This window comes from Mustela erminea, chromosome 12 (genome assembly GCF_009829155.1).
Source record: "Mustela erminea isolate mMusErm1 chromosome 12, mMusErm1.Pri, whole genome shotgun sequence".
In the NCBI taxonomy this organism is placed as follows: domain Eukaryota; kingdom Metazoa; phylum Chordata; class Mammalia; order Carnivora; family Mustelidae; genus Mustela; species Mustela erminea.
In genome coordinates this window covers 89858585-89881590 of record NC_045625.1, presented here as the reverse complement: position 1 = coordinate 89881590, position 23006 = coordinate 89858585, and the positions used below count along the sequence as shown (strand labels likewise).

Sequence of the window (23006 nt, the reverse complement as noted above, 5' to 3'; positions counted from 1 at the left end):
GACAGAAGGGGCGAGGAGGGCACCAGCTGCTACAGTTCTGTACTTCGTAACACAAGGTACATAATGAATTCTGCCCCGCCCCCCACCCCCATGCTCTCAGCTGTGCCTCTGGAGGCTCCCGATGGATAGATGCCAGGCCTCTAAAGGCTGCCTGTCCCCATGGGCTCTTCTGGCGGCTCCTGCAGGCTGGTGCCAGGAGCTGCAGCTTTGGGGTGCAGGGCAGAGCACGCTTTCCGAGGGGATGGCTGGCCCCCGCATCTCCGGTCTGGGCCTGCGCCCCAGTCCCTGGGGCTCCCTCTCGCCACCCCCACCACGGAGCCGCCGCTGGCCGATGAGCAGGAATGACACAGACAGGGTTCTGTACAAAACCTGAAATATTTTTACTCTTTTAAAACTTTGATCTAAGCTGCCTTAGACCTTAGGGACTCGATACAAGAGTAATATGAATTGGGAAATAAAACACTTTAATAGCCACGGTAAACTTTGTTAGAAATGTACATGTTGCCAAATAATAATAATAATAAATTTTAAAAAATAAAAGAGAGAGAACAGCTGGATGGCCGGGTTAGATTATATAAATGTTCAACAAGGACGGGAAAGGAAGCCTCGCGGACGCCAGGACGGCACAGTGAGCGCAGCCAGCGCCCGGCGAGCTTGCCAGCCAGCCTCGGAGCCGGGCCTCGCGGACACGGCCCCCGGGGACAGGCGTATAAACAAAGCTCATAAGAAATGTACAAATATAAAAAGCTACAAACATTAATAAATTACAGCATCACAAAACACAGAAACACTTCACAAGGTGCTAAGTAAAATAACTGCATCCCCACCCCCTTCGCCAACGAGAAGGAAAGAAAGAGCTGGTGTCCGAGTCGAAGAGCCCTCTCCCGTCGCGTCTGGAGCGGGTCTCGCGCACGGCTGCTGCTGCAAAGACAGACAGAAGGCTCCACACACACCCACTTGTTTTTCAGGCAATACCTTAGTTCCTAAAAGAAAAAAGTAACACCAACAGGAACAGTAAACAGAAAGAAGGAAGGCAAAAACCAAGTGTTCATCATACTCGGCAAAAAACTCGTATAAATGTTAATGACGGACTCTCTAGAAAGAAATTCCTAAAGATACTTTTACTCTTATAAAAAAGAAGTTATTGAAAAAGCTATTTACACGCTACATTCTATGAAAAATATGCTTCAGGAGATAGATCTAAAATTAAAATACAGGATTGCCTGAGAAACAACTCCAGCCCCTCTGTGTCGACGGGCGGACATTCGGTCCAGGGTCCACCCAGGGACTCGACACCAAACACGGACAGATGACAGACAGACGTGCCGGGCCCCGCGTCCTCGGGCTGCCCCGCCGCCATCCGCCCCGCCAGGCGGGGTGTCTCGAATGAGAAGTGCTTCTCGGAGTGTAGCCGGTGGGGCAGCGGGGGCCCACCCTCATGGCTTAGCCTGGGCCCCTAGGCCCCACGTCGTGGCTGGGCCTGACCCTTCCAGGGGGACCCCATCACAGCGCCCCCACCCACTAACACACTGACCCTGCTGCCGGCCCCAGCATCCCAAGAAAGGCCCTGGCCATTCGGGGCACGACACCCACCATCCGGCCCGCCGGCCACCAGCCGGGGAGCACAGAGGCCCCTCTCCTGGCCGGGCCGCACGCTCTCTGGACTGTCTGAGAATCACTCGGGAAGAGTAGGGGGGCACATAAGACCCCACTTTCTCCTCCTCTTCCTCTCTAGTGTTCTTTGCCTTTTTTAAGCCTTTGGAGGCTACCAGCCTGTGGCCAGCTCAGACTCTGGGCCTGGTGAGCTTTGGCTCACTCCTCCTTCCTCAAAGGACTCGTGCTCCCAGCAGAGCCGCAGAAGCCCTGCGATCACACCCATACTCAGGGGTGCCCGGAGGCTCTCCTGAAACTGGAATGGTCCTCAAACGGGCAGGGCTGAGTTTCGGGAACTGGTCACTCTAAGCAACTTGAGAAAGGATGTCTGTCCACGTCGGTGAGCTCCGCCTGCTGAAGCAACAGATGCTCGTATGGGGGGAGTGGTGGCCGGGAGTGGGCCAGGCCCTCCCCGGGGTGAGGCAGCGCGGCCACCCTCCTTGGGGCTGATGTTCTAGCGGGGCTCCGGGGGTCCTGAGCGGAGCGGAAGGATCCTGGCTTTCCAAACTTTAAAGGAGCAGTTTTCCGTTCCGATGAATTTTCAAAATTTTCCCGAGCCTCTGCTTGGCGGTGGCCATGCCCTTCTTTGTACGTTTTCCTGCAGGCAGGGAAGGAGATGGGAAAATGCCAGGTGAGCGAGAGACCAGAGGAGCCCCTACTAGACCCCCGTTGTCTCCGGAAGATGGACCTCCGAGACCTGAGCCCCAGCCACTCCAGTCCCTGCAGAACCACCAGCGGCCAGCAGAGTGCCCTGCCTGAGGCTGCGCTGACAGGGACAAGGGACAGCATCACTCCAGAGTGAGGCCCATCCTTCCACCTGGCAGCAGGAGCCACGCTCCTCGTGTCCATGGCCAGCTGGGTCTTACGGCCAGGATACGGGCAGATCAGGGGCCTGGGGAGAGTGAGAATCTAAGGGACCTGGTAGGCAGTCCCACCGCCAAATCATGTAGGGGACCCTGGATCCCCTCACGCCCCGCCCAGAGAACCCTCAGCAAACAGCTAACCACACCCCAACTCCAAGCCAGGCTCCAGCGTTGAGGCCACCAGCCCAGCCTCTGCTCCATGAGGGACCGTAGCTTTTGGTCTTGAGAGGGACCGTTTCTTCCCCACACTAGCCAAGCAGGGGACAGACACAGGGCCATGGTGACACAGAGCAGGCCCGTGGTCCCCGCAGTGCTGACCGAGAGCAGGGTTGCTCAGGGCGCGCGGGCACGGTACCTTTGGCAGCGGTGTTGTTGGGGGATGACGCAGAGGGCCGTCTCTGTGTGAGGAAGACCCCAGGGGCCATGGGCTGGGAGGCACGGCCAGCCTGGGCCCCTGAGAAGGCTCCGGCTGCGGTGTACTCGTGATCCGCCAGGCTGCTGCTGTGCGCCTCGGGCGGGGGCTCGGGCGAGCTGCCCTCCTGTGAGGCCTGGCTGCTGGCCGTGCTGGTGGAGGCCGGGGTGGTGGAGGCCGGGGTGGTGGAGGCCGGGGTAGTGGAGGCCGACGTGGTGGAGGCCGATGTGGTGGAGGCCGACGTGGTGGAGGCCGAGGCCGAGGGGGACGGGGTGTTGGGAGCCGGCTTCCTTTTGGTGTTCTTTTTCTTCCTACTCTTCTGCTCCTCCTTTGAAGGAAGCATAGGAGCCAACTTCAGACACCAAAGAGCTGGTCCCCAGCAGCAAAAAGGGATAGGCCCACGCCCACTCACCGCAAACCCCAGAGAAGCGCCGGGGCCTGTGTGCAGATCAGCATGCCCCCTGCACGAAAGGATGTGTCCTCTGCCCCCTCACCCCCCTCATAACCACCCCCCAACAGACTCAGAGCTGCCGGGGGACCCACTGCCAGCTCCCACCTCCCCAGCTGCGCACTGCCAGGGCTCAGCAGTACTCAGACGTCCCCAACCCTGTGATAGCTCCCAGCCTGGGCAGGCTGGCCATAGGGCCGGGAAGGTGCAGAGGCATCTGGGGAGCCTGAGCCCAGGCAGGGCCCCTCCTCACCTGTTGGGACAGCTTGGCGGCGGCAGCTGCCAGCCCGGTCTCGATGGAGGCTACTCTGGTGCCCTCACGCACAGGCCTGTCCTGCCTTGGCACCGACGGGCCAACCCTCGCTGTGGGAGAGAAGACCACCCTGCCTGGAGCAGCCACCCATCCCCTGAAACACCTCCCAGCCTCCTTGACCCTGCCCCAGTCTGTCCCTGAGTCATGGGGAGGGTCAACATGAGCCCCAGTGGGAAGGGCCCCCATGCCAGCAAGACAGGAGAGCAGGCAGGGGTCACACAGACAGTGGACCAGACCTCCACCCCACTGGCTGCCATGACCCAGCCAGGTGAAAGACGGGACGAACCAGCTGAAGGGCTGGCCTCCTCAGAGCCCCGGTCAGGCTCCCGCAGGCAGCCAGCCCCACCAGCACCCCTCACAGAGCCAGGGGGCCCACAGTTCTCAAGCCAGAGGGATGGGCAGGGGATGCGTTGCCCACAGCACTACCTGTGGGACTGTAGGGAGCATCATCAGAGCCTTTCCTCCGCTTGGACCGGGACTTGAAGACCGGACTGTCCTCGTCAGACTCCAGGGAGGGGTAAACTAGGGGGCAGGGGGAGAAAGGCCTGAGCCGGCAGTGCCACTGGGGGATGGGGGCTTCAGGTAGACCACACGCACGGGCACAGGCAGCCCCAGGGAGGGCAGGGATTGGTCAGACAAGAGGCCCTGGCAGCCCCCACAGGTCCCACCCCAGCCTGGCTGCAGTGTCCACTGCTTCCTTCTCTGCAGCTTCTCTTCTTTCAGAGAACACATCCCAAGTCCATCGGAGCGAGTCTGCGATGGCGGAGCCCCATCCAGGAGCCCTGGGCGACTCCCAGGTGCCTCCACTACAGCTGTGTCCTCACACCCAGGGCCTGCCCACTCCCCACAGGAGGCTAGAAAAGGGGCTCCCTGCTGTCTGTCCACCAGCTGCGGCCGGGCCAGCCTCTCCTTAGGAGGGCGCTCCAGGGGCAGGAGTGTGAGCACAGGGCATCAGGACCACACCAAAGGCAGACCCTGCACCACTGGGGCCAGTATATCACTGGCCTGGGGGCACCCTACACATCCCCGAGGGGCAGGCCAAGCACGCAGGCAGGTGCGCATTCCTGAGTCCTGCATGTACAGGGCCCGGAGGACTGGGGTAGGGCATGAGGGGTCATACCCCTCAGGATCCCTGCTCTGCCCCCCTCAGATGTGGGCCACTCTGGGCCTCAATGTTGTTATCCACACAGAGACACGCAGAGCAGATGGGGTCTCAAAGTGTCTGTGAGTATATGGTCACGTGGGGGATGGCTGGGCTGGTCCTCAGAAGGCAACATGGGAATGGACCCTCAACCCAGCACGCCCCCTCCCAGGTCCCTGCCCGGGGACACCACGGCCATGGGCACACAATGACCCCTGCGCCCGCATTCACAGCAGCAGTGATCACAGTGGCCAAGAGGAGGAAGCCACCAGGCGTCTACCGGCAGCGGACATGGGCACGTGTGGGGCCGTGAAGAGCCCGTGAAGGACGGCCTGCACCCAGGACCCGATGCACGCGGACGGGGAGACCCGGGGCTGGGGCCGGGGCGGATGTCCTTCTGGGCGGTGACTACGGCACGCCCTCCACCGAGTTACATGCTTCCTCAGGCCGACTTCTCCATGTCCTAAAGAACGGCCAGGGGTCGGCACAAGGACGAGCCCCAGCGGCACCGCGGAGAGGCCCCAGGGGGCAGGCCAGAGCCCGCCCGCACCCCCACAGGGCTCACCGTAGTCCGAGTCCTTGAAGCAGGCGTCTAGGTGGTCCTGCTCCTCTTCATAATCGTCCGGGCCCACGCTGTTCTTGGCCGCCCGCTTCAGCAGCCGCTTGCCCGCACTCTTGCCGCCACCCCCGTTCTTCCGGGCACCGTGGGCCACCAGTGAGCTGCCCTTGGCCTGGCCGGCGCCCCACGTGGTCTGCAGGCAGGAGTCAGAGGCCTGCAGGTTGGCCATGGACAGCATTCCCTGAATGGCTTCCTGCGTGCTGGGAGAGGCTGGGGGCTGGCTGGAGGCACAGAGAGACAGGCACTCAGCCCACGGCCCACGGCACTCGGCCCACGGCCCACGGCACTCGGCCCACGGCCCACGGCACTCGGCCCACGGCCCATGGCCCACGGCACTCGGCCCATGGCCCATGGCCCACGGCATTCAGCCTACAGCCCATGGCACTCAGGCCACGGCCCATGGCATTCAGCCCACAGCCCGTGCCCCACAGCACTCAGCCTACAGCCCACAACCCATGCCACTTAGCCCACAGCCCATAGCCCGTAGCACTCAGCCCAGAGCCCCGGTATTCACCCCACGTAGCCTAAGGCACTCAGCCCACAGCCCACAGCTCCCGGCTCTCAGTCCACGGCACACATACTCTGCCGACAAACCCACGACCCACAGCCTCAGTCCACGGCCCACACCACTCAGCTCACAGCCCACACCCCATAGCCCACAGCACTCCATCCAGCCCCACAGCACCCGCCCACCAAGTGGTCAGAAGAGAGCTTGGGGTACAACATAGTGGTAGCTGATGACCCCCACTTAAAAAAGGCCAGCTCTCTGCCCCCACTCTCTACAGGGACAGAGGAGGGCAATAAGGGACATAAGGAGGCATAAGGGAGAGGAGGGGGCAGAGAGAGAGGGACGTCCATTCCTGTCTCTGATCACAGCTTCTCTCTCCCACCTGTTCTTTACCTGATGGCCACACAACAGCTCAGATCCTTTCCCAATGCCACCTTGTGCTGACCTGACCCCAGCACCCACTGCCCCCAGTGCTCTGCCCTGCCCCCTTTGCCCACCCCCACGCCCCCTCCTCCCAGTTATACCAGCTCCCCTCCCTCCAGGACCCAGTGAGGCTGTGCCACCACCTGGCCCCGTACTCTCTGCTGGCCTGGGCTCTGGGAAGGAGAGGCAGGCCCCCTCGCCACCCCCGTGCACAGCAGGGTCCTGGATATGGCTAGACGGAGAGAGATCTCCAAGCCCAGGCCCGGGCTCCTCCAGAAGCTTCACTCTCCTTCTCAGCCCAGCAAACCCTCCCTTGGGATCCTTCTGGGCCTCCTCGGGGGACCTCCTCAGCTCAGCCCAGGAAGCTCGCAGTGGCCCTGGCCCAGCAGGCAGCTCCCCTCGGGGGCTGTTTCTGGCCCTTGTCCCTGCCTATCACCCCAGCCTGTGGGCCACTGGGAACAGGACAGCCCATCCTGGTCTGCGGGGCCCCCAGTCAAACCACGCATCGGGCACTCCTAAGCAGACCCTCCTTCCACTCCCTGGACCCCCAGGAGACAAGAGCAGGAGCCACATATGGGGTGAGGGACCCATAGGCCCGGCTTAGGCCTCCTCCCCATCACAGGCCCAAAAGGCCCAAGGAGCAACTGCAGGGCCCCATCCTATGTCTGACCTCCAGCACCGCCCCCACCCTGCCTGCCCCATGTGCCCCCCCAAGGGGATCAACCAACTTGCAGGGCTACTGTGACCCCAAAGCAATACCCGAAGTGTCAGTGCACACACACCCTTCTGGGGGGGTTCTGCAACATGTACATCTCATCGGCTCTCACACCACGCCCCCCCAGCCCCCACCACCAAGTGCTGGATGCACGTTTAGTAAGACCGTTAAAATGAAAGGGGCATGTGTCCCCACTCAGAAATGAGAGCTTCCCAAGCCTGGGGCTGGGGAGACTGAGTTGGCCCCCAGGGAGCACAAACACAAACCATCCCCCCAGGTCCTGGGGGCCCCGTGAAGCAAGCTGGGACAGAAGCGGTCCTGCCGGTCATACCTGGGGTCCAGGCCAAGGACTCTGGCCTCCTCCCACAGGCAGCCCTCCACAAATACCACCTCCCCAGGCCTCATCCCAGACACACTGGACCACAGTGTTCTGGTTTCTACTGGAACCAAATAGGACTGCAGTTCCAAAGCCAGAAGAGTGGGAAAATCAGTCTGGGCAGACCCCCTGTGGAGTCGGGAGCTCCTGGCCCCTCTGCTCCACCCCCGTGATGCTGCCTGCCCCGTCCAAGCTGCGCAGCCAAAGGGCCGTCCAGGTGCGACCAGGAACACAACAGCGTCTCATTGCTGCACCAGACTGCCGACCTGCACGGAAACAGCAAGAGCCCCCAGCTGGCCCAGCACCCACGACGCTCGGCTCTCGGGCGTGGATGTGGCCCCACCAAGGCTGGGAAGACACCAGGCTTCCCACAGGGACGGGAGGGCAGGGGGCCAGGACACCCACCGCGAGCGCCCCCCTGGTGCCGGCGTGGTCCCAGCCCAGCTCCGCCACCCCCGAGAGGAGGCCAGTGGAGCCCGGGGCCGCACGTGGCATGGGCCGCAGGTCTACCCACATGGGCCGGCGAATCAAGGGGCAAAGTCAAAGCAACACACATGGAAAATAATCTCTTAATCCTCCAATTATCATACCAAAATCCTCTCCCCTCACCCCCCCAAGTAAACACTCCACAAACCATCCACAAGAAATTAACATATTTCCCTCCATTTTTTTTTCAGCTGTTTTTTTCACAGCAGTGAAAACTTAAAACAGAGCAAACGGACCATCAAAAACTGACCTGCTCTCCAAACGGGAGACTGGAGAGAGGAACTGCCCGCGGCAGGCAGCAGGGGTGGGCCTGGCAGGCACGTGTGCACACACGCGGGCGGGTGTGAGGGCACATGTGCATGTCTGCAAAGCAGTGAGCAGCACACCTACACGCTGGCCACCCTCCTCCCTGGGGCTGAGCCCATGCCACAGGGTCACTCCTGGAAAGGGGGTCACAGGTCGACTGCCCCCAGCACAGGGGCCTCAGGCCAAAGTCCTGACATAGCACGTCTGCCCGAGAGGGTCCCATGTCTGCACATGGACAGAAACCCCTGGGCACTGAGCGGGAGTGCACACTCAGAGGGCCACCAGGAGGGCTGCCAACACCCCCAGCCCCCCTGCTGCCCCCAGGGAGAAGGTGTCTCTGGCTGTCTGGGAACCCAGCCCGGCGCACACCACAGACATTCCCGAAAGAAGGCCAGAAGCCCTTCCCAACACAGCCTAATCCGCTTCCCTGGGCTCCAGTGTGTCTGACGCTGGCCAGCGGTGTGGCCTCCTCGCCAGCTTGTGCAGCTCTGGGACCTCGATTCTGGACCCAGGTTTGGAGGCAGATTGAGAGGGCTGAGCACTGCTCAGGCCGTGTGAGCCCCACCTTCCTCAGGCAGGTCACCCCTGCTGGACGTCACCGCCCAGCACGGGGGACCTTCTGGAGTCCCCACCCCCGGGGTCCGTCATCAGGCAGACAGGGGATTCTGGCCCTGCCTGGGCCGCCTCCTGGCAGCGTGCCCTTGACCCAGCTGTCCAGTGTGAGAGTTGCTGCTGTCCTAAGGACGAGCAGGGCAGTAGAGGTCCCCTGTTGGGGACACCCTGATCCCTCAGTTATGTCTGTGGTACTTGTGAAAATCCCCTGTAAAAAAAACCGACCACAAAGCTTAAAAACCAAGTTTAACTGAATGGAGAGTCTTCAACTGGGACCATCACCACAGAAACGAGCGGAGGCCCTTCATCCAACAACGCGTGGAGGGATCCATCCATTTCTCTCCCATCAGGGGCCTGGGCTGGGCAGGACTGGGCCGGAGGGACCCTGCCACCCGGGCCTCCCCGGCTGCAGTGAGGGGGCTCCCTGGACGCACCCGTGGCTCGGGGCCATCTGGCTTGGGTGTGGTCACCTGGGAACCCAGCAGATCCAGCCACACCTCTCGGCTCTTCTGTCCCCAAGCTCGGAGGCGACCGTCTCCCTCCCTGTGGGTGAGGTCTCTGCCGCGTTGGGTCCCAGAGACACCAAGTGCCCTTGACCAGAGCCCAGCCCTGCTCCTCCACTGACTCCCAGGGAGGGCAGCCCCTACAGACGTCTCTCAGGCTCCCCCCATCTATACATCCAGGAGCTCCACAGACCCTGGGGGCCAGCGGAACCAGCCCCCACTCATCGCCCTGGCGGTCCGGCACCACCCCTGCTGGGGCAGAGTCCTGCTCTGGCCGCCCTGACTCCGGAGGGGCCCAGGTTGCCCCCTCACGCCCACTGCCACAACCACCACGCCCCACCTTGCAGAAGGCCGGGGCCCTCTGCACACCTGTTGGGGTTGTACTCCAGCGCTCCGACCTCCTCGCTGGCCTGCAGCAGGTCCAGGATGCCCGCCGCCGAGCCCACGCCCTCCTTCTTCCCTTTGGCGTTGCGGGCGGGCTTGGTGTCCGTGTCGATGTGCAGTGAGCCCTCGTCAGAGGAGTCGTCACTCTGCTGCGGGGATGAAGCCACAGGTCAGAGGCAGTTTGGGGGAGAGCTACTGGTTCCCTTTGGCCATAAAGACGTTCCTCCGAGTCTGTGAAGAGCTGGCCCTTGGAATGCGCACTGCGGGCAGGGCTGGAGCCAGGGCTTTCTGCGGGGACTGCCGGCCTCCCCAAAGGGCAGAGCGATCTTCACACCCTGCCCTGTGGCCCCATGAGCCCCAGTTCTGACCACAGATGCGAGAGGAGCCGTGTGGCCGGGCAGGAAGCAGATGGGAGCTCACGCCCGTGCTCGGGGACCCCAGTCAGGCCCTGGCTGCTGGCTCTGTGGGGACCCTGGCCTCCTTGGAAACAGCCTCCGTGTCCTGGGTTGGAGGTGGCCTGACTTCAGCTCCCACAGCACAGAGCAAGGCCTGGCCCCACATCTCCCCATTCGTTATCTTTGAGGGCGGGGTGGCCACTCACTGAGACCCACGGACTTCCGTGTGCTCCGTCTTCATCCCTCATCTGTGGGGCCCATGGCCAGAACCCAGGCCACCCTCCCCATGAAAACGCCGGAGACAAGGCAGAAGATGACCCCGTTCGCAGTCCCCACGCCAAGCCGTGAGGCCCGTCCCACTGCATGGCAGGACTGCCCGAGAAAAGGAAGGAGCCCTGGCTTGGCCTCCTGGGGCCCAGCACCCACGTCCTTACCTTGTAGAGTGCCGAGTCCAGCTTTGGCTTTGAGGCGGGCGTGGGCAGTGGCTCCTTCCCGTCCAGCAAGACTGAAACACAGCAGACGTGCGTCTGGCAGAGGCCCCGGGAGGACGGCCGCTCCCCACCCTCAGTCCCCACCCTCACTCCCTCACTCACAAGACAGATCCCTCCTGGGGGCGCTCCTCTTCCTCCTGATGGGAAACTCGTCGATCTTGAGCTCCCCGTCGTCCGACACGTACTCGTACTCGTCCCGCACCGGCGGGGGCTTGTCCTCCTTGAAGCTCTGCACGGCCCCAAACACGCCTGGGCTGGGCTGCGGCTTGAGGGCCTTGGAGCTGGGGGGGCACGAGTGAGTCATTCAGTGCTCCCCCTGCACGCCATCCTGGGCCTCAGAGGACCAGCCGCTGGCCACACACGTCCCCATCCCACAGCCTCCATCCAGCCACTGTGGCCCCGGCGAGGACGGCGCGTGGCCCCGGGGTGCATGCCCGGCCCTTTCTTGGGCTATTAGAAGGCATGAGCCTCACCGCCCCCTGCCCTGGGGTCCAGCACCAGCTCAGTTTCAGACGGAGCCAGCGCCGATAGCCTGGGCTCCCCTCGTGGCTATTTCAGAGAAATAAATTGCGGGATCTTTCGTATGGGCCTCCCTGTCAGCGCAAGGCAGGGCTCTGGCCGCACCCAGCAATGGGGACAGTGGGCCAGGACAGGGCCCGCACCGGCTGCCAACGGGATGGCTCCCACTCCCAGGCGGCAGGGAGCCCTGCGGGAGTGGACGGAGCAGGAGCGCCCGCTGCTGTCACCCGCTGCTGTCACCTGCCGCTGCCCCTGGGGCCCGGCACCTGACCTTCAGATCCACCAACAATGTGCTTAGGGCCACGAGGTCAGGGCAACGGGGCTCTCGGACCACCCCCATCCCACCTGTTCGCGGAGCAGCCTCAGCACGATGCTAAGAGGCCTCCGGTGTGACGCCCCATCGCGCCCGGCTCTGCAAGGCCCCACTTCCCCACCACCTGCAAGGACACTGAAGCCCACGGCAAAATGCCGGCCCCCTTCCCACTGGGATGCGCCGCTTCCCCGAGGGCCACGCACCCCAACTTCAGACTCAACGAGCAAGTGCATGAGGGACCACGGCTGGTCCGGGCTTCTCAGCAGGCGAGGGGTGGCTGGCTTGCGAAGCTGGTCAGCAGACACACACCCATTCCACAGTCTAGAACGCAGACATGCCCACTCCCACACACACATGCCCTGCCAGGCTGGGTGCTCCACCTCTCAGCTCAGTGCCCCCCCCACCTCCAGGAAGCCCTCCTGATTTCTCAGGCCCCAGGGGCCCCAGAGATTTTTCCTCCATAGCCCCCATCTCAGCCATAATTTTAGGTACACTTGAGAATAGCGGGTTCACACTGCTCTCTGGGCCCAAGGCCGGGACCCTGACCCACCCTACCCAGCCCAGGACAGCAACTGGGCTGATAGCTGTCGAGTCACGCTCTTCCCCCTGCACCACCCCCACCCCCACCCATCAGAGCTACCAGCCCGGGAGGCAGGGAAGGGGTCTGCCTCCTCAGGAGGTGAGCCTCACCTGGGAAGCCCTCTGCGAGGGCATGTGTGTGTGTGTGGGGGGGTGCACGTGTGACGGGGGAGGGGCACGTGTGCATGAGGACGCACATACCCCAGCAGTCTCTTGTTGAAGGAGAATGAGAACTTGGGGTCCTTGCCCCCTGACAAAGGGCACTTCTCCAGCCTCTGCTCCTCCTCCATCTTCAGTAGCGAGTCAGGTTTGCTGTTCTGAAAAGCAAACCCAGGACCGTCCTTGAGCCCCACACAGGCAACCAGTAGGCAGAGGCGCTGGGACAGGCCAGCCTCCTCCCTCTGACTGTATCATCCTGGAAACCCCCTTCTCTGCAGCCCCTGCACGGTTCGGCTCCAGGGAGTGTGAGTTCAAGGTGGGCTATCCATGAGCTCAGACAGTGATGCACTTGGCCCCTTCGGCCAGAAGGCACCCAACCCTACGGATGATGGCCCCACAGAAGCCACACTTAGACCCACACCTTCACTGCCCGCCCTGGGGCCAGGAGGAAACACGCCTCCACTCATACCACCAAGCCCATGCACACCCCCCACACCCCCTTCTCACAGAACACAGCCCCCCAGAGGGCAGGTCCACACACCTGCACACACCTGCACACACACAGCCTCACCTTGTACTTCCACTTGGCTTCTGACTTGCTCTTAGTTTGCTCTCGGATTTCTAGCCTCTCCATGTCATTCTGCGAGCTGATTGCCTCCTTGTTGGGCACACTCAGGACACTCTTTGTGGCCTAGGAAACAGCAGTCATGACCCAGCAGTGGACGTGGGAGGGTGTCGAGGATCCCTGAGGCTACAGGGCAAAGCAAGAGCCACACAGCACAGAGCCCCTGCCTCCTGCAGGCTCACATGCAGCAGCCCATCCACCGATGCGTCCGTCCGTCACCCGTCCGTCCATCACCCACCCACCCATTCTTGCACTCCCCCCTTCTTTCCTTCCTTCCTCTCCCCCTTTCCTGCCATCCATCCGTCTGTTCATTTGTTCGTTCATCCATTCTCTTTGCCTTAAGGATGAGAAAATTGATGTGCCCCGTGCAGCCCTGTGATGTCGGCCCTAGTGAGCCTGGTAAGCCAGGGCCACCACCGACCCGCCCCCACCCCCAGCTAAGAAGTGGGTAACAACCTCCCACTAGCAGGAAATCACTCAGTGAGGCTTGGTCTTGGGCTCATGGCCCCGAAGCCCACACTTTAGGGCCTCTGGTCGTACTGGTAGGTCCCCAGGGCCAGGTCTGCCTCTCTCACGGCCTGCAGGGGCTCAGGCCCCTCCAGTAACTGCCCACATCATCAGTTCCCTTTCCGCCTCCCTACTACTCTCCACTGGGCACCGGCCCACCTTCAGATCTCGGCCAGCGCTTGGGTCTCAGAGACGATACAGCCAGCTCGTCCCCCCAGGCGACCCTGCGTGGTGCCCCTCCGTCCCAGCACAGACCCCACTGCCTTCCCTGTGAGGCTCTCTCCCCACTGTGCCAAGCTCCCTGGGGCACAGCCCACCCGCCCCAAGCCTCCAGCCCAAGGACTCCGCAGCCCCAGCTCCACCCCACAGGGGAGATATCTGCGGACCTCCGGCCACCGGCGGCAGGGTGCGGCTACCTACCTTGCCTTTCTTGGGAGGCTCAATCTTGGTCAGCGCCTCCTTGGTGTGGGCCTCCAGCAGGTCCAGGTTGGGGATGGTGGGCGAGGCCGCGCCCCTGCACTTCTTCCCTTTCTTCTTGCCCCCATCCTTGAGCTTCAGTGGCTTGGGGGGCTTCGGGGGTTTGGGGGGTTTGGGGGGCTTGGGAACTTTGGACGGCTTGGGCATCTTCACGGTTTTGGGAGTCTTTTTTTTGGACACTTTCTCCAGGAAGGACCGAGGAGGGCTGGCCTCAATAGGGGACGGGGGCTCCTCTTTCTCCCGATCCCCGAAACAGACTTCATCTGAGGAGATTGCGGGGGTCACTTCGGGTCGGGCGGCCTTGGAGGCATTCTAGGGAGAGCAGAAGAAGAGGTGGCCTCCCTCCAGCAGGGCCTCAGCCCGGGCTGTGGCTGACGCTCCAACAGAAAGGACCTCCGCCCACACTGTCACACAACACATCTGTCTACACCACCGGCTAGACATGTTCACATCTATCCTACAGCTCTCGTGTGACACGCTCACATCTGTCCGTACCACTGTGTGACACACTCGCATCTGATCACTGTGTGACACACATTTATCTACAGCATCGTGCGACACGCTCACATCTATCTACACCATCGTGTGACACACTCATCTACGTTACGCGTGTGACAAGGTGCCACTTGTCTACACCATCAGCCACTTGACCCCTCCACCTCCTGGGTGGAGCCACCATTCTACCCCATGGCACGAAGAGGCTGGGAGCAGTCAGGCTCACACAGGCAGGGTCTCCAGCGGCCGGAACCGTCCTGCCTCCAGACCCCTCCCCACCCACCTGGGGAGCTCCGGCTGGGAGGCCACGGGCAGCCACAGGTGCCTTGGAGTCCCCATCCCGCCAGTGACGCTGCCTTAGAGGGCCGCGGGAGGAGCCATCTCAGACAGTCCCTGGCAGGCAGGCAGAGGGTCCCCGGGCCAAGGCTGGCCGTCCCCCCGCATCAGTCCTACCTCGCTAAGGCGGATCTCTTTGGCGAGGTCTTTGATGAGCTGGGAAGGTTTGAAGTGCTCCGGGAGCTCGTCCTCATGCTCTGCCAAAGCCTGAAGGGCAGCACACGTGGGGCCAGCAGTCAGCTGCCCGGTCCGGAGCCAACGTCCACCCACCCCAGGCCATGCTGCCCCTGCCCCTTGCCACTCACAGGGTCCCCAAGCAGGCTCGACAGCCGAGCATCCTGACTCACCCACACTGTCCCTCCAGGTCCCCTCCTGCCTAACAACCCAGCACCCCAGCAGCCCAGACGGGCACGTAAGAAGGGCTGCCGCAGGCAGAGAATAGCTGCATGGGTCCTGCACTGGTCAGCCCCTAGCTGGACATCAGCTCATAAGAGGGCCCTGCCACCACCCCTCTCCACAGAGGGAGTAACAGAGTCCCAGAGAGAATGAGGTGCCTCAGGCCACCAGCAGCTGGGCAGTGATATGGGCCATCCTCTCTTGCTGGGCACAAGGCGGCTACCATTGGCCACACGGCTGGGGTGTGGGAGAAGGGACACCAGATACGGTTCCAGGCCTCGAGGCCAGATATGTGGCTGTAGGACAGCCCTGGGAGGTCACCAGACAGCACTGCTGGAGTGCTCAGTGCCGGGGGCGGGGGGCGGACAGGACAGTGCTGCTTCGGGGGACCATGTGGGGGGACAGGATAGCGCTGCTGGGAGGCCATGCTGGGGTCAGGACAGTGCTGCTGGTGCGGGCCCGGGGAGGGGGGGCATTGGGCATACCATCAGGGGTAACTTGGGGGTAAAATGCCATGTGCTATGGGGGCCACAATGGGGAGACACAGTACAAAGGGAGGCCTACATCAGGAGTAAAACCCACTTCAGAGCTGATGTCTAGGCTGGCCAGGGAAGCCAAGAGGCTCTTCTCTGTCCTGCCCTGACCCTAACCCAGCCCCAGCCCTCAGGGTGCACTCAGCGCCCTCTCCACCCCGCACCCTCCTCCCACGGACTCTCCAGGCCCCCTGACCTCCATCCCTCAGTCCCTGATCTGCTTCCCAGCACCCTGCTCCTGCTACAAGTGGGCAGGGGGACACCCAGCAAAGGAAGGACCAGCACTGGGGAGGCTCCCCACCAGCCACGCTCCCCTCTAGTTGGGGACACACCTGGCCCACATCCCTACCTGCTTTTTCGTCCATGATCTAAAAGCACCATTGAGAATTTTAGCTCCTTGGACTAAATGAGGGGGCAGCTGCTTCCCAGACTTGTGAGAACCTGGCGGGAGGTAGAGGGGTTGGGTCAGAGGAGGGTGGCCGCCTGCGGGCGATCTCACATGGTGGGTAGGGGGCGGGGTCAGGGCTGGACCTCCACCCACTGCCACCTGCCCAACTGCCAACGGTCCCTCTTGGAACCTCAGGGCCCTGTCCGAGACGCCCTGTGCAGGGCAGGACAGCCCTCCCACTGTCCATTCGCCGGGGCCCCCAGGCAGGCAGCCCTGCCTGTCTCCTGGCCCACTGGAGTGAGGGGCCACAGGTATACCCACACCCCATGTGCTCCTGCACAGCTGTGGTGGCTGGGACCCCCACTGTGGCCACCGGGACAAGCATCGCCCCCGAGACACCCTTGGAGGCTGGGCGAGCCCCTTCTGGCCAGGGAGCTGCAGGCAGAGCCGTCAGATCTCTCAGCCACCAGGTCACCGGCTGCTTCTCTGGGCCCCGGCAGAGGGGCGGACCCAGGGGTCGGCGGTCGCCCTGTCAGACCGCCCGGGGTACGGCTCTGCCGTCACTGCTCCTATCCCGCCTCCCTGCCAGGAGCCCCGAGTGCAGCCCCCGTGGGCTCCCTCCTAGGCACGCCCTCTGCCAGGGGGAAGCCCAGGGATCTCAACATGGGGACGGACAAGCCAAGATCAAGGTCCATCTCTTTAGCTTTCCCACCGGCTGGAGTTGGTGTACAAAGGGCTCCAGACCAGGTGGCTTCAGCCTGCAGGGGGAGCGCAGCCCAGCCGCCGGGAGCCGGGCACCCACCCTGAAGGCCGGGGAGGAGGACGGGCATGCCACAGGGGTCCCTCAGCTTGCAGCCAGGGCCTCTCAACTTCCCCAGGGAGCCCCGCCGGCCATCTCGTGAGGCGACACACGCCAGGCCTGAGAACACACGTCCCAGCCAGCATTCTTAAAAAAACACCAACAGCCCCAGGGGCGCCATCCAGCCTCGTGCTGCCCTGCAGGGCTCAACCCGGACTGGGCTCTGGCCACGTGACGGCCCAGCCTTCACCCACCCCCACGCCCCCGAGCTCCACACGCAAACGAGCCACCCGGAGCCACCTTCAGAGATGCCAGCCCGCACACCCATACCTTTGAACGCCTCCAGCAGGTGCTTTCCCATGTACCAGCAGGCAGTTTCAAAGTTGGGAAACTGGGTCAGGCTGCCCAGTTTCAACCTCCTTTCCACTTCATATGCTCTGGAAACCATAGCAAAGAATTGTCCAGGGCATTCGGCTCTGAGCAGGTGACACTAAGGGTGAACCCACGTCATAGCCACAGCAAGGCCACACCAAGGCTACGCCACTCAGGCCTCCCCTCCGCAGCAGGGTGGAACAGGGGACCACATGGGGACAAGTGCCCTGCGTGAGGGTGAGCCTGTGGGCCAGTGCCCAGGGAGAGGCCTTTCAACTCACCCGTCACCCTCTAAGGGCCACAGAGGCTGCCCAGGGACCAGGTCACCCAAGGGCAAACGGGGGGTGCCACCACGCTGGCCTGGCAACAGGGACCCCAGCAGGTGTGGGCCTACCTCATCTGCATCTCCACGCTCAGGCTGTGCAGGAAATGTCCCGCGAAGGCCAGGCAGTCCACGGGAGTGAGCGTGGCATAAATCCAGCCTGGAAGGCAGGGGCGTGGTTAGCCCTTGACCTCGCCCTCAAGGAGGGCTCCCCGCTGCAGCCTGGGCTTAGGTCATCCCGCCTGCCCTGGGGCCCCTGTCCACCCTGGTTGGCGGCCCCCACACCCTCTTCCTGCCCTGTGATGGGGAGCCTGCGTCCACGCTGGCTTTCCTGTCTGGCACCGACCCAGGAGCTGAAGTAACCCGCCCCGCCTGCCCCAAGTCAGCTGCCCAGCAGCTCCGACCCACACACACAGGGCTAGGAGACAGGGCAGGGCAGTCACAGCCCAGGGGAATGGGCTCGCCCCTAGACTATCCCTGGACACAAGCCTCGGCCAGGAGCATCCCCCTCCTCCAATATCACAGGTGACGGCTGAGCGGGAGGCCTGGGGCCAGGGCAAAGGCGGGGAGCCTGGCGGGGTGGATGGGGCGCGGGACAGGGCACTCACCCGAGGGGATGAAGAGTGTCTGGCCCTGCTTGAGGGTGCACTTGTAACATCTGTCCACCTGGTCGGCAAAGAACATCTCGCTGTGGTTCGCGGCCGACTGCCAGCGCTCGTACAGGGAGATGTTGGCTGAAGCCGGCTTGATGAGATAGAAGATCTTCTCCCCCTGCCAACAAGAGGCCATTGGCAGAGCCGGACGCAATGCAAGGACAGTGGGGGTCCCTGCGGTGGGTCCAGGCGTGAACACTGCCCCTTCCCTGAAAGGCGGGGCCATGTGGGCTTTGCAATGCCTGGTTTGTGAGCAGGGATGAGTGCGGCACAGGAGCCCCGCATGCCACACGCCGTGCTCATGCGACCCTGGGACCGTCACGTGTGCCACGGGGCAGCAAAGGTGGGACCAGCTGTCCGATGAATTTCAAGAAAGCTCTGCTCCTGAGAGCCCTGGGGTCAGGGCTGCTTTGCCCTGCAGGACCCAGAGCCAGAATCATAAGCTGAGCCGCCCACCCCATGTCGGGCTTGGGCAGGTGTGGGGAGACCCCAGTGGGTGGTTGAGCTCAAGCCCTAGGATCCCCTTGTTCGTTTGTCTTCACATCTCCCTTCTTTCCTGACAGGAGCCTCCAGCCCTGCCCCCACACTCATGTGGGCCCCTCTTCCAGGAAGTCCTGCCAGCAGCACATCCTCCGCCTTGGGTGTGCACACCACAGAGCCCTGGGCTGCACTCCAGTGGGCCACCTCCAATTGCTTCATGAACCCCCCTCCTCAGAAACACGCAACATGTGACCCCACCCCTCTGCCTCCCGAGGGCCAGACTCCGCGTCCCTCCTGGAGAAGCTGAGCGCTGGCCCAGCTGGGCTCGTGGGGACCGCAGGTGGCCCTGTGCGTGGAGCCAGGTGAGCCTACCTTGAGCACGTGGTACCAGGCAGAGGCGCCTCCCGAGTCGATGTGGAAGTCGGTGTAGCTGTCCTTCACGCAGATGAGACAGTACTTGGTCACCTTGGGCTTGGCCAGCAGCGCGTCATCGGGCCAGCAGTTCTCTACCCACGACAGCTTCTTAACAATGTCAGGCGGCTCCACGAAACTGGACATCCTGGGGCAGATACAGGAGAAGGGGCACCAGTGACGGGACGTCCGCCAGGCCACCTGGCATGGAAGAGGCTCCGGGGCCATGTCCCTCACCTACTTCTCCATCCCAGGCTACGTGGCATCACTCTTGCTCTACAGACAAGCAAACTAAGGTTCCCGGGGGCAGAGGGAGCCCAGCGGCCGGGTGTGGCCATGGCAGGATCTAACACGGGTCTCCCACGGGAAACCAGAGACCGCCACTCCCTGGGGAGCTGGAGGTGACTGTGTGGGCACGGGGGCGGGGGCAGACGGCAGACGGCACGTCTCGCACACAGTCCAGGCGCTCCCAGGCATCCCTCGCTCGGAGAAAAGCGGCTGCTCTCCAGAAAGGGCCAACGGGCTGGGGATCCTGTCCAGCCAGCGACTCCTTTCCAAGGAGAACAAGGGAAGGCAAAGGTGCCCTTTACGATGAAAGGCCGCCATCCCGATGGAAACACACAGTGCCGCATCGCCACTGCACAGCCCGCAGTCCCTGGCAATGAGAGCCCGGTGCCCTAGCTGCTCCAGGCGGGACGGAACTGCACAGCCCCACACTGAAGGCCGTGCCTGCAGGACAAGACGGTCCTGAACTGCGGGCCTGGTCCAGCCACCCCGACCTCAACAGCCTCATCAGCAGACCCTCTTCCTTGAACTCTCCACCATGTCCCCGGGGTAACATCCCCCTCCCCGCTCCCCAGGGTCCTTCTTAACCAGTCCAGGCCCCTGGTGCCCTGGGGCCCTCTTGGTCCTCTGAACGCCACCCATCAGGGCTTTCCAAAACCGCCACGAATGTCCTCTCCCTGCTTGATGGCTCCTCGGGTACAAAGCTAGCTCATTCTCCTGCCGCCAAGGCTAGTGGCTCCGTGCAGTCTCCCAGGGCCAAGGGGTGGTATCCCAAGGACCCCAGACACCCAAGGCCACCGTGGGTGCTGTGCAGAGGTAACCATGCATGTTTGCATCACTGACAGTAGGTACATCACTCTCCATCTGTCACAGCAGTTGCTTCTGGGGTTAGGGGACATGGGAGTCACTGTAGGACCCCTGAGGCTGCAGACCCTGAGACCGCCACAGATAATCCGTGCGGTCAGGCCCAGCCCTTGCAGCCCCAGCTGACATCCCCAGGCACAGACCGCACTGATTAACTGGAGGCCACCCTCTCCCTCTCTGGTGGTGTAGACCAGAGTCCCAGCTGCTCAACAGCCCGGTGGGAAGTGTGTGTGAGCCCCGTGGTCCTCTGGTCAGGTCTGAGGACCCTGGAGGCACCACACATTCTCTGCCAGCGAAGGGGTGGCCCCGAGAGGCCCCAGGGAAAACCCTAAGCCAAAGCATCCAGTCCCCTGGCTCTGCACCAGGCAGCTCTCTATGAAGACCCAGGCTGCTCATAGCCCAAGCTAACAGTGATGTTCCCGAGCGTGCTCTCTGGGAGCAAAGCAACACGCCCACCACAACTCAGCCTAAGAGGAAAACCTTGCTGTGAACTCTCAGGCAGTGGCTTTGTCCTAATACCATAAGCCATCCTATTTCCCTTTATGCCTTTGCTGTCAGGAAGCTCACACAGAACCCAGCAGCCGATTGCAACATCCTTTCGGGGCTCGAGGCACAGCTCTGTATTCTCCGTCTCCATGAGGCTTCCAGAAACTCTCCTACCTGCCCTTCTGCATGTGATCTATCTGGCTATGCCCTGAGTTTTCCAGAAGTCGGCAAGACAGGAAGGACCCAAAAGTGAAATCACACGTAAACGAAACCACTGTCACCGAGTCGGGCCCTGCGGTGCACAAAGGGCCCAGCTGGAGAGCAGTAGGGATTTGGCCGAGGGGCAGGAAAGGGGGGGCCACGCCACGCCGGCCTGCCTCCATGACGCAAAAACCTGGACCTCAGTGGGCCCCAGTCAGCCACGGAGCCTCACGCCGGACCCTCTGCCCTGGGAAGAGCCGTGAACTGGGCGGGCCCAGCCGGTGGAACTCGGGCTGAGATGGCAGGAGGGGCCGGGGCACAGCACGACCCCGCAGGGCTGTAGGTGTGAATCTGAGGCTGCATCCGTGGACATGTGCAGGCCCGTGGGCCAGTGGGTTCATATGTGTGCGCATGTGGAGACGTGTGTGGCTGTCTGCACAAGTGTGTGAGCGTGAGTGTACGCATTCGGGAAGAATCGACACCACGCTGTTAACTCACAGCTCTTTCCGGGGGGCGGGGGGATGGGGAGGGATTCGGCCCCTGGTTGCTCATTTTCTGTTTGAACTGGTCACAGTGCCTAAGAAGAGACCCTGCCGCAGGCGGCCCGGGGGCTGGCGGGCGCTCACCTGGTGTCGGAGAACTCGAGGCTGGTGAGGTTGAGCACCCGTTTGCGGTTGGTGCTGTAGTAGTAGTCCACGAACTCCTTCAGCTTCATCTTGCAGTCTTTCTGCTTGGCGACATCCGTCACGTCGACGCTCCGCTCCGGGCCTGCGGGCAGGGCAGGGGGACGGTGAGAGGGGCAGGATGTGCCGGGGAGGCTGCCGAGCGGGGCTGGGCCTGAGGCTCAGGTGCCCACCTCCGCCCGCACGCGCTGCCCCCGCCCTTCAGCCACGGCGTGGGCCCCGGGGCGCAGGAGGCCGCTGACACGCGGGCCCCAGTGAGGGTGGCCACGATAGCAAGTAAAAACACAGGACGTGAGGCACCCGTGAACTTCAGACAAGCAAACGACAAATATGTTGTTAGTCTGAGCACATCCCAAATAACGCCTGGAACGTGCTTATGTTTTAAAAATTGAAAAAATCAAAAAACTATGTTTCTAGGGCACCAACTTATTCTGAAAATGGGTAAGTAAAAGGAAAAACATTTTTCCTGCATTTCCTGTAGTTGAACAGGAAAAAGATCAGGTTAAGAATCACCGGTGACAGGAGACTCCAGACAGCCCAGGACCTGACAAGGGCAAACACGTCCCATCCGACTCCTAAGTACTTGAGGGACAAAGATGCACAGAACTCACGGCCTTGGCCTTCCTGACAATCCGCCGGGGCCACGTGGACCCCAGCTGCGGGCACAGAGGAGCTGGCCCGTCACCACTCAGGCACCTCCCAAGCCCCACAGAAATCCCGCTGTCCACCTGAAGGCAAACCTGAGCATCTGCCCAGGCGGGGCAGGAACCACTGGGGACATAGAAGCGGGTTACAGGACACCACAGGCAGATTGTGGGATGTTCTAGACCAACAATGTGATCCTCCAGCAACCTCGGGAACAGAGGCCGAGGGGCATAATCACCAAATGCGGTGTGCGATTCCCGCTGCCCACCCAGAAGGTGTGCAGGGGGCCCCGGGGGAAACTGAGGCAGGGCTCTGGTATGCGTCATCAGCGCCATCAGCGCCACCGAGTGCAGGCCCAGGGCCCTAACACCGTTCTCACGCCGTCTGTCAGAGGCAGGGGCGACACGGCTGTGGGCAGGATGACGCCGGCTCACAGGTGCGGAGAGCTCAGGAGTGCTCGGTGCCAGGCAGGTAGGCCCTAGACCCCAGCTGTCACTCCAGGGGTGCGGCCTCACCTAGGCACTGGGCATTTCTCCCTCCCTGCCACCGGAGGTGGGGTGGGGCACAGGCATTCTCAGGGTCTTCCCTCCTCTTGCCCTGGCCACCCTGCCATCCCCGTGAACACCCTGAGCCCCAGCCACCACGAGGGCCTCAGAGCCTAGCCATGCAGGCCGCAGTCACATGGGCACCGCTGCTGGGGGGAGACGGCCTCACAGACCAGGCCAAGCACACAAAGGCACTGCTCTCCACCCACAGCTGCCCCAACAAGGGTGTCCACAATGAAAGGGCCCCTTTCAGCCCCCATTTTGCAGCCAGAATAACTGAGGAGG

At 62.5% G+C, this 23006-nt stretch overlaps 1 protein-coding gene across 4 annotated transcripts in view; it reads right to left on the bottom strand.

The window, feature by feature from the left end:
• Nucleotides 1-356: 356 nt before the first annotated feature.
• The window catches only part of PHF2 (PHD finger protein 2), a 67928-nt gene continuing 45278 nt past the window's right edge, over nucleotides 357-23006 (bottom strand). For 3 of the 4 annotated variants that reach the window (XM_032306426.1, XM_032306425.1, XM_032306427.1), the window contains 18 exons: nucleotides 21475-21616; nucleotides 18974-19160; nucleotides 18077-18239; nucleotides 17541-17628; nucleotides 17105-17211; nucleotides 15937-16028; nucleotides 14776-14865; nucleotides 13771-14139; nucleotides 12790-12909; nucleotides 12261-12376; nucleotides 10751-10929; nucleotides 10592-10662; nucleotides 9748-9911; nucleotides 5396-5670; nucleotides 4116-4211; nucleotides 3630-3739; nucleotides 2872-3256; nucleotides 357-2251 (listed from right to left, as the gene is read on the bottom strand). In XM_032306426.1, coding sequence (XP_032162317.1) covers nucleotides 2163-2251; nucleotides 2872-3256; nucleotides 3630-3739; nucleotides 4116-4211; nucleotides 5396-5670; nucleotides 9748-9911; nucleotides 10592-10662; nucleotides 10751-10929; nucleotides 12261-12376; nucleotides 12790-12909; nucleotides 13771-14139; nucleotides 14776-14865; nucleotides 15937-16028; nucleotides 17105-17211; nucleotides 17541-17628; nucleotides 18077-18239; nucleotides 18974-19160; nucleotides 21475-21616 — 2843 coding nt within the window. In that variant the 3' untranslated portion in view covers nucleotides 357-2162. The remainder of the gene's footprint in view (nucleotides 2252-2871; nucleotides 3257-3629; nucleotides 3740-4115; nucleotides 4212-5395; nucleotides 5671-9747; nucleotides 9912-10591; nucleotides 10663-10750; nucleotides 10930-12260; nucleotides 12377-12789; nucleotides 12910-13770; nucleotides 14140-14775; nucleotides 14866-15936; nucleotides 16029-17104; nucleotides 17212-17540; nucleotides 17629-18076; nucleotides 18240-18973; nucleotides 19161-21474; nucleotides 21617-23006) is intronic. The other variant, XM_032306424.1, reaches the window with a different exon arrangement.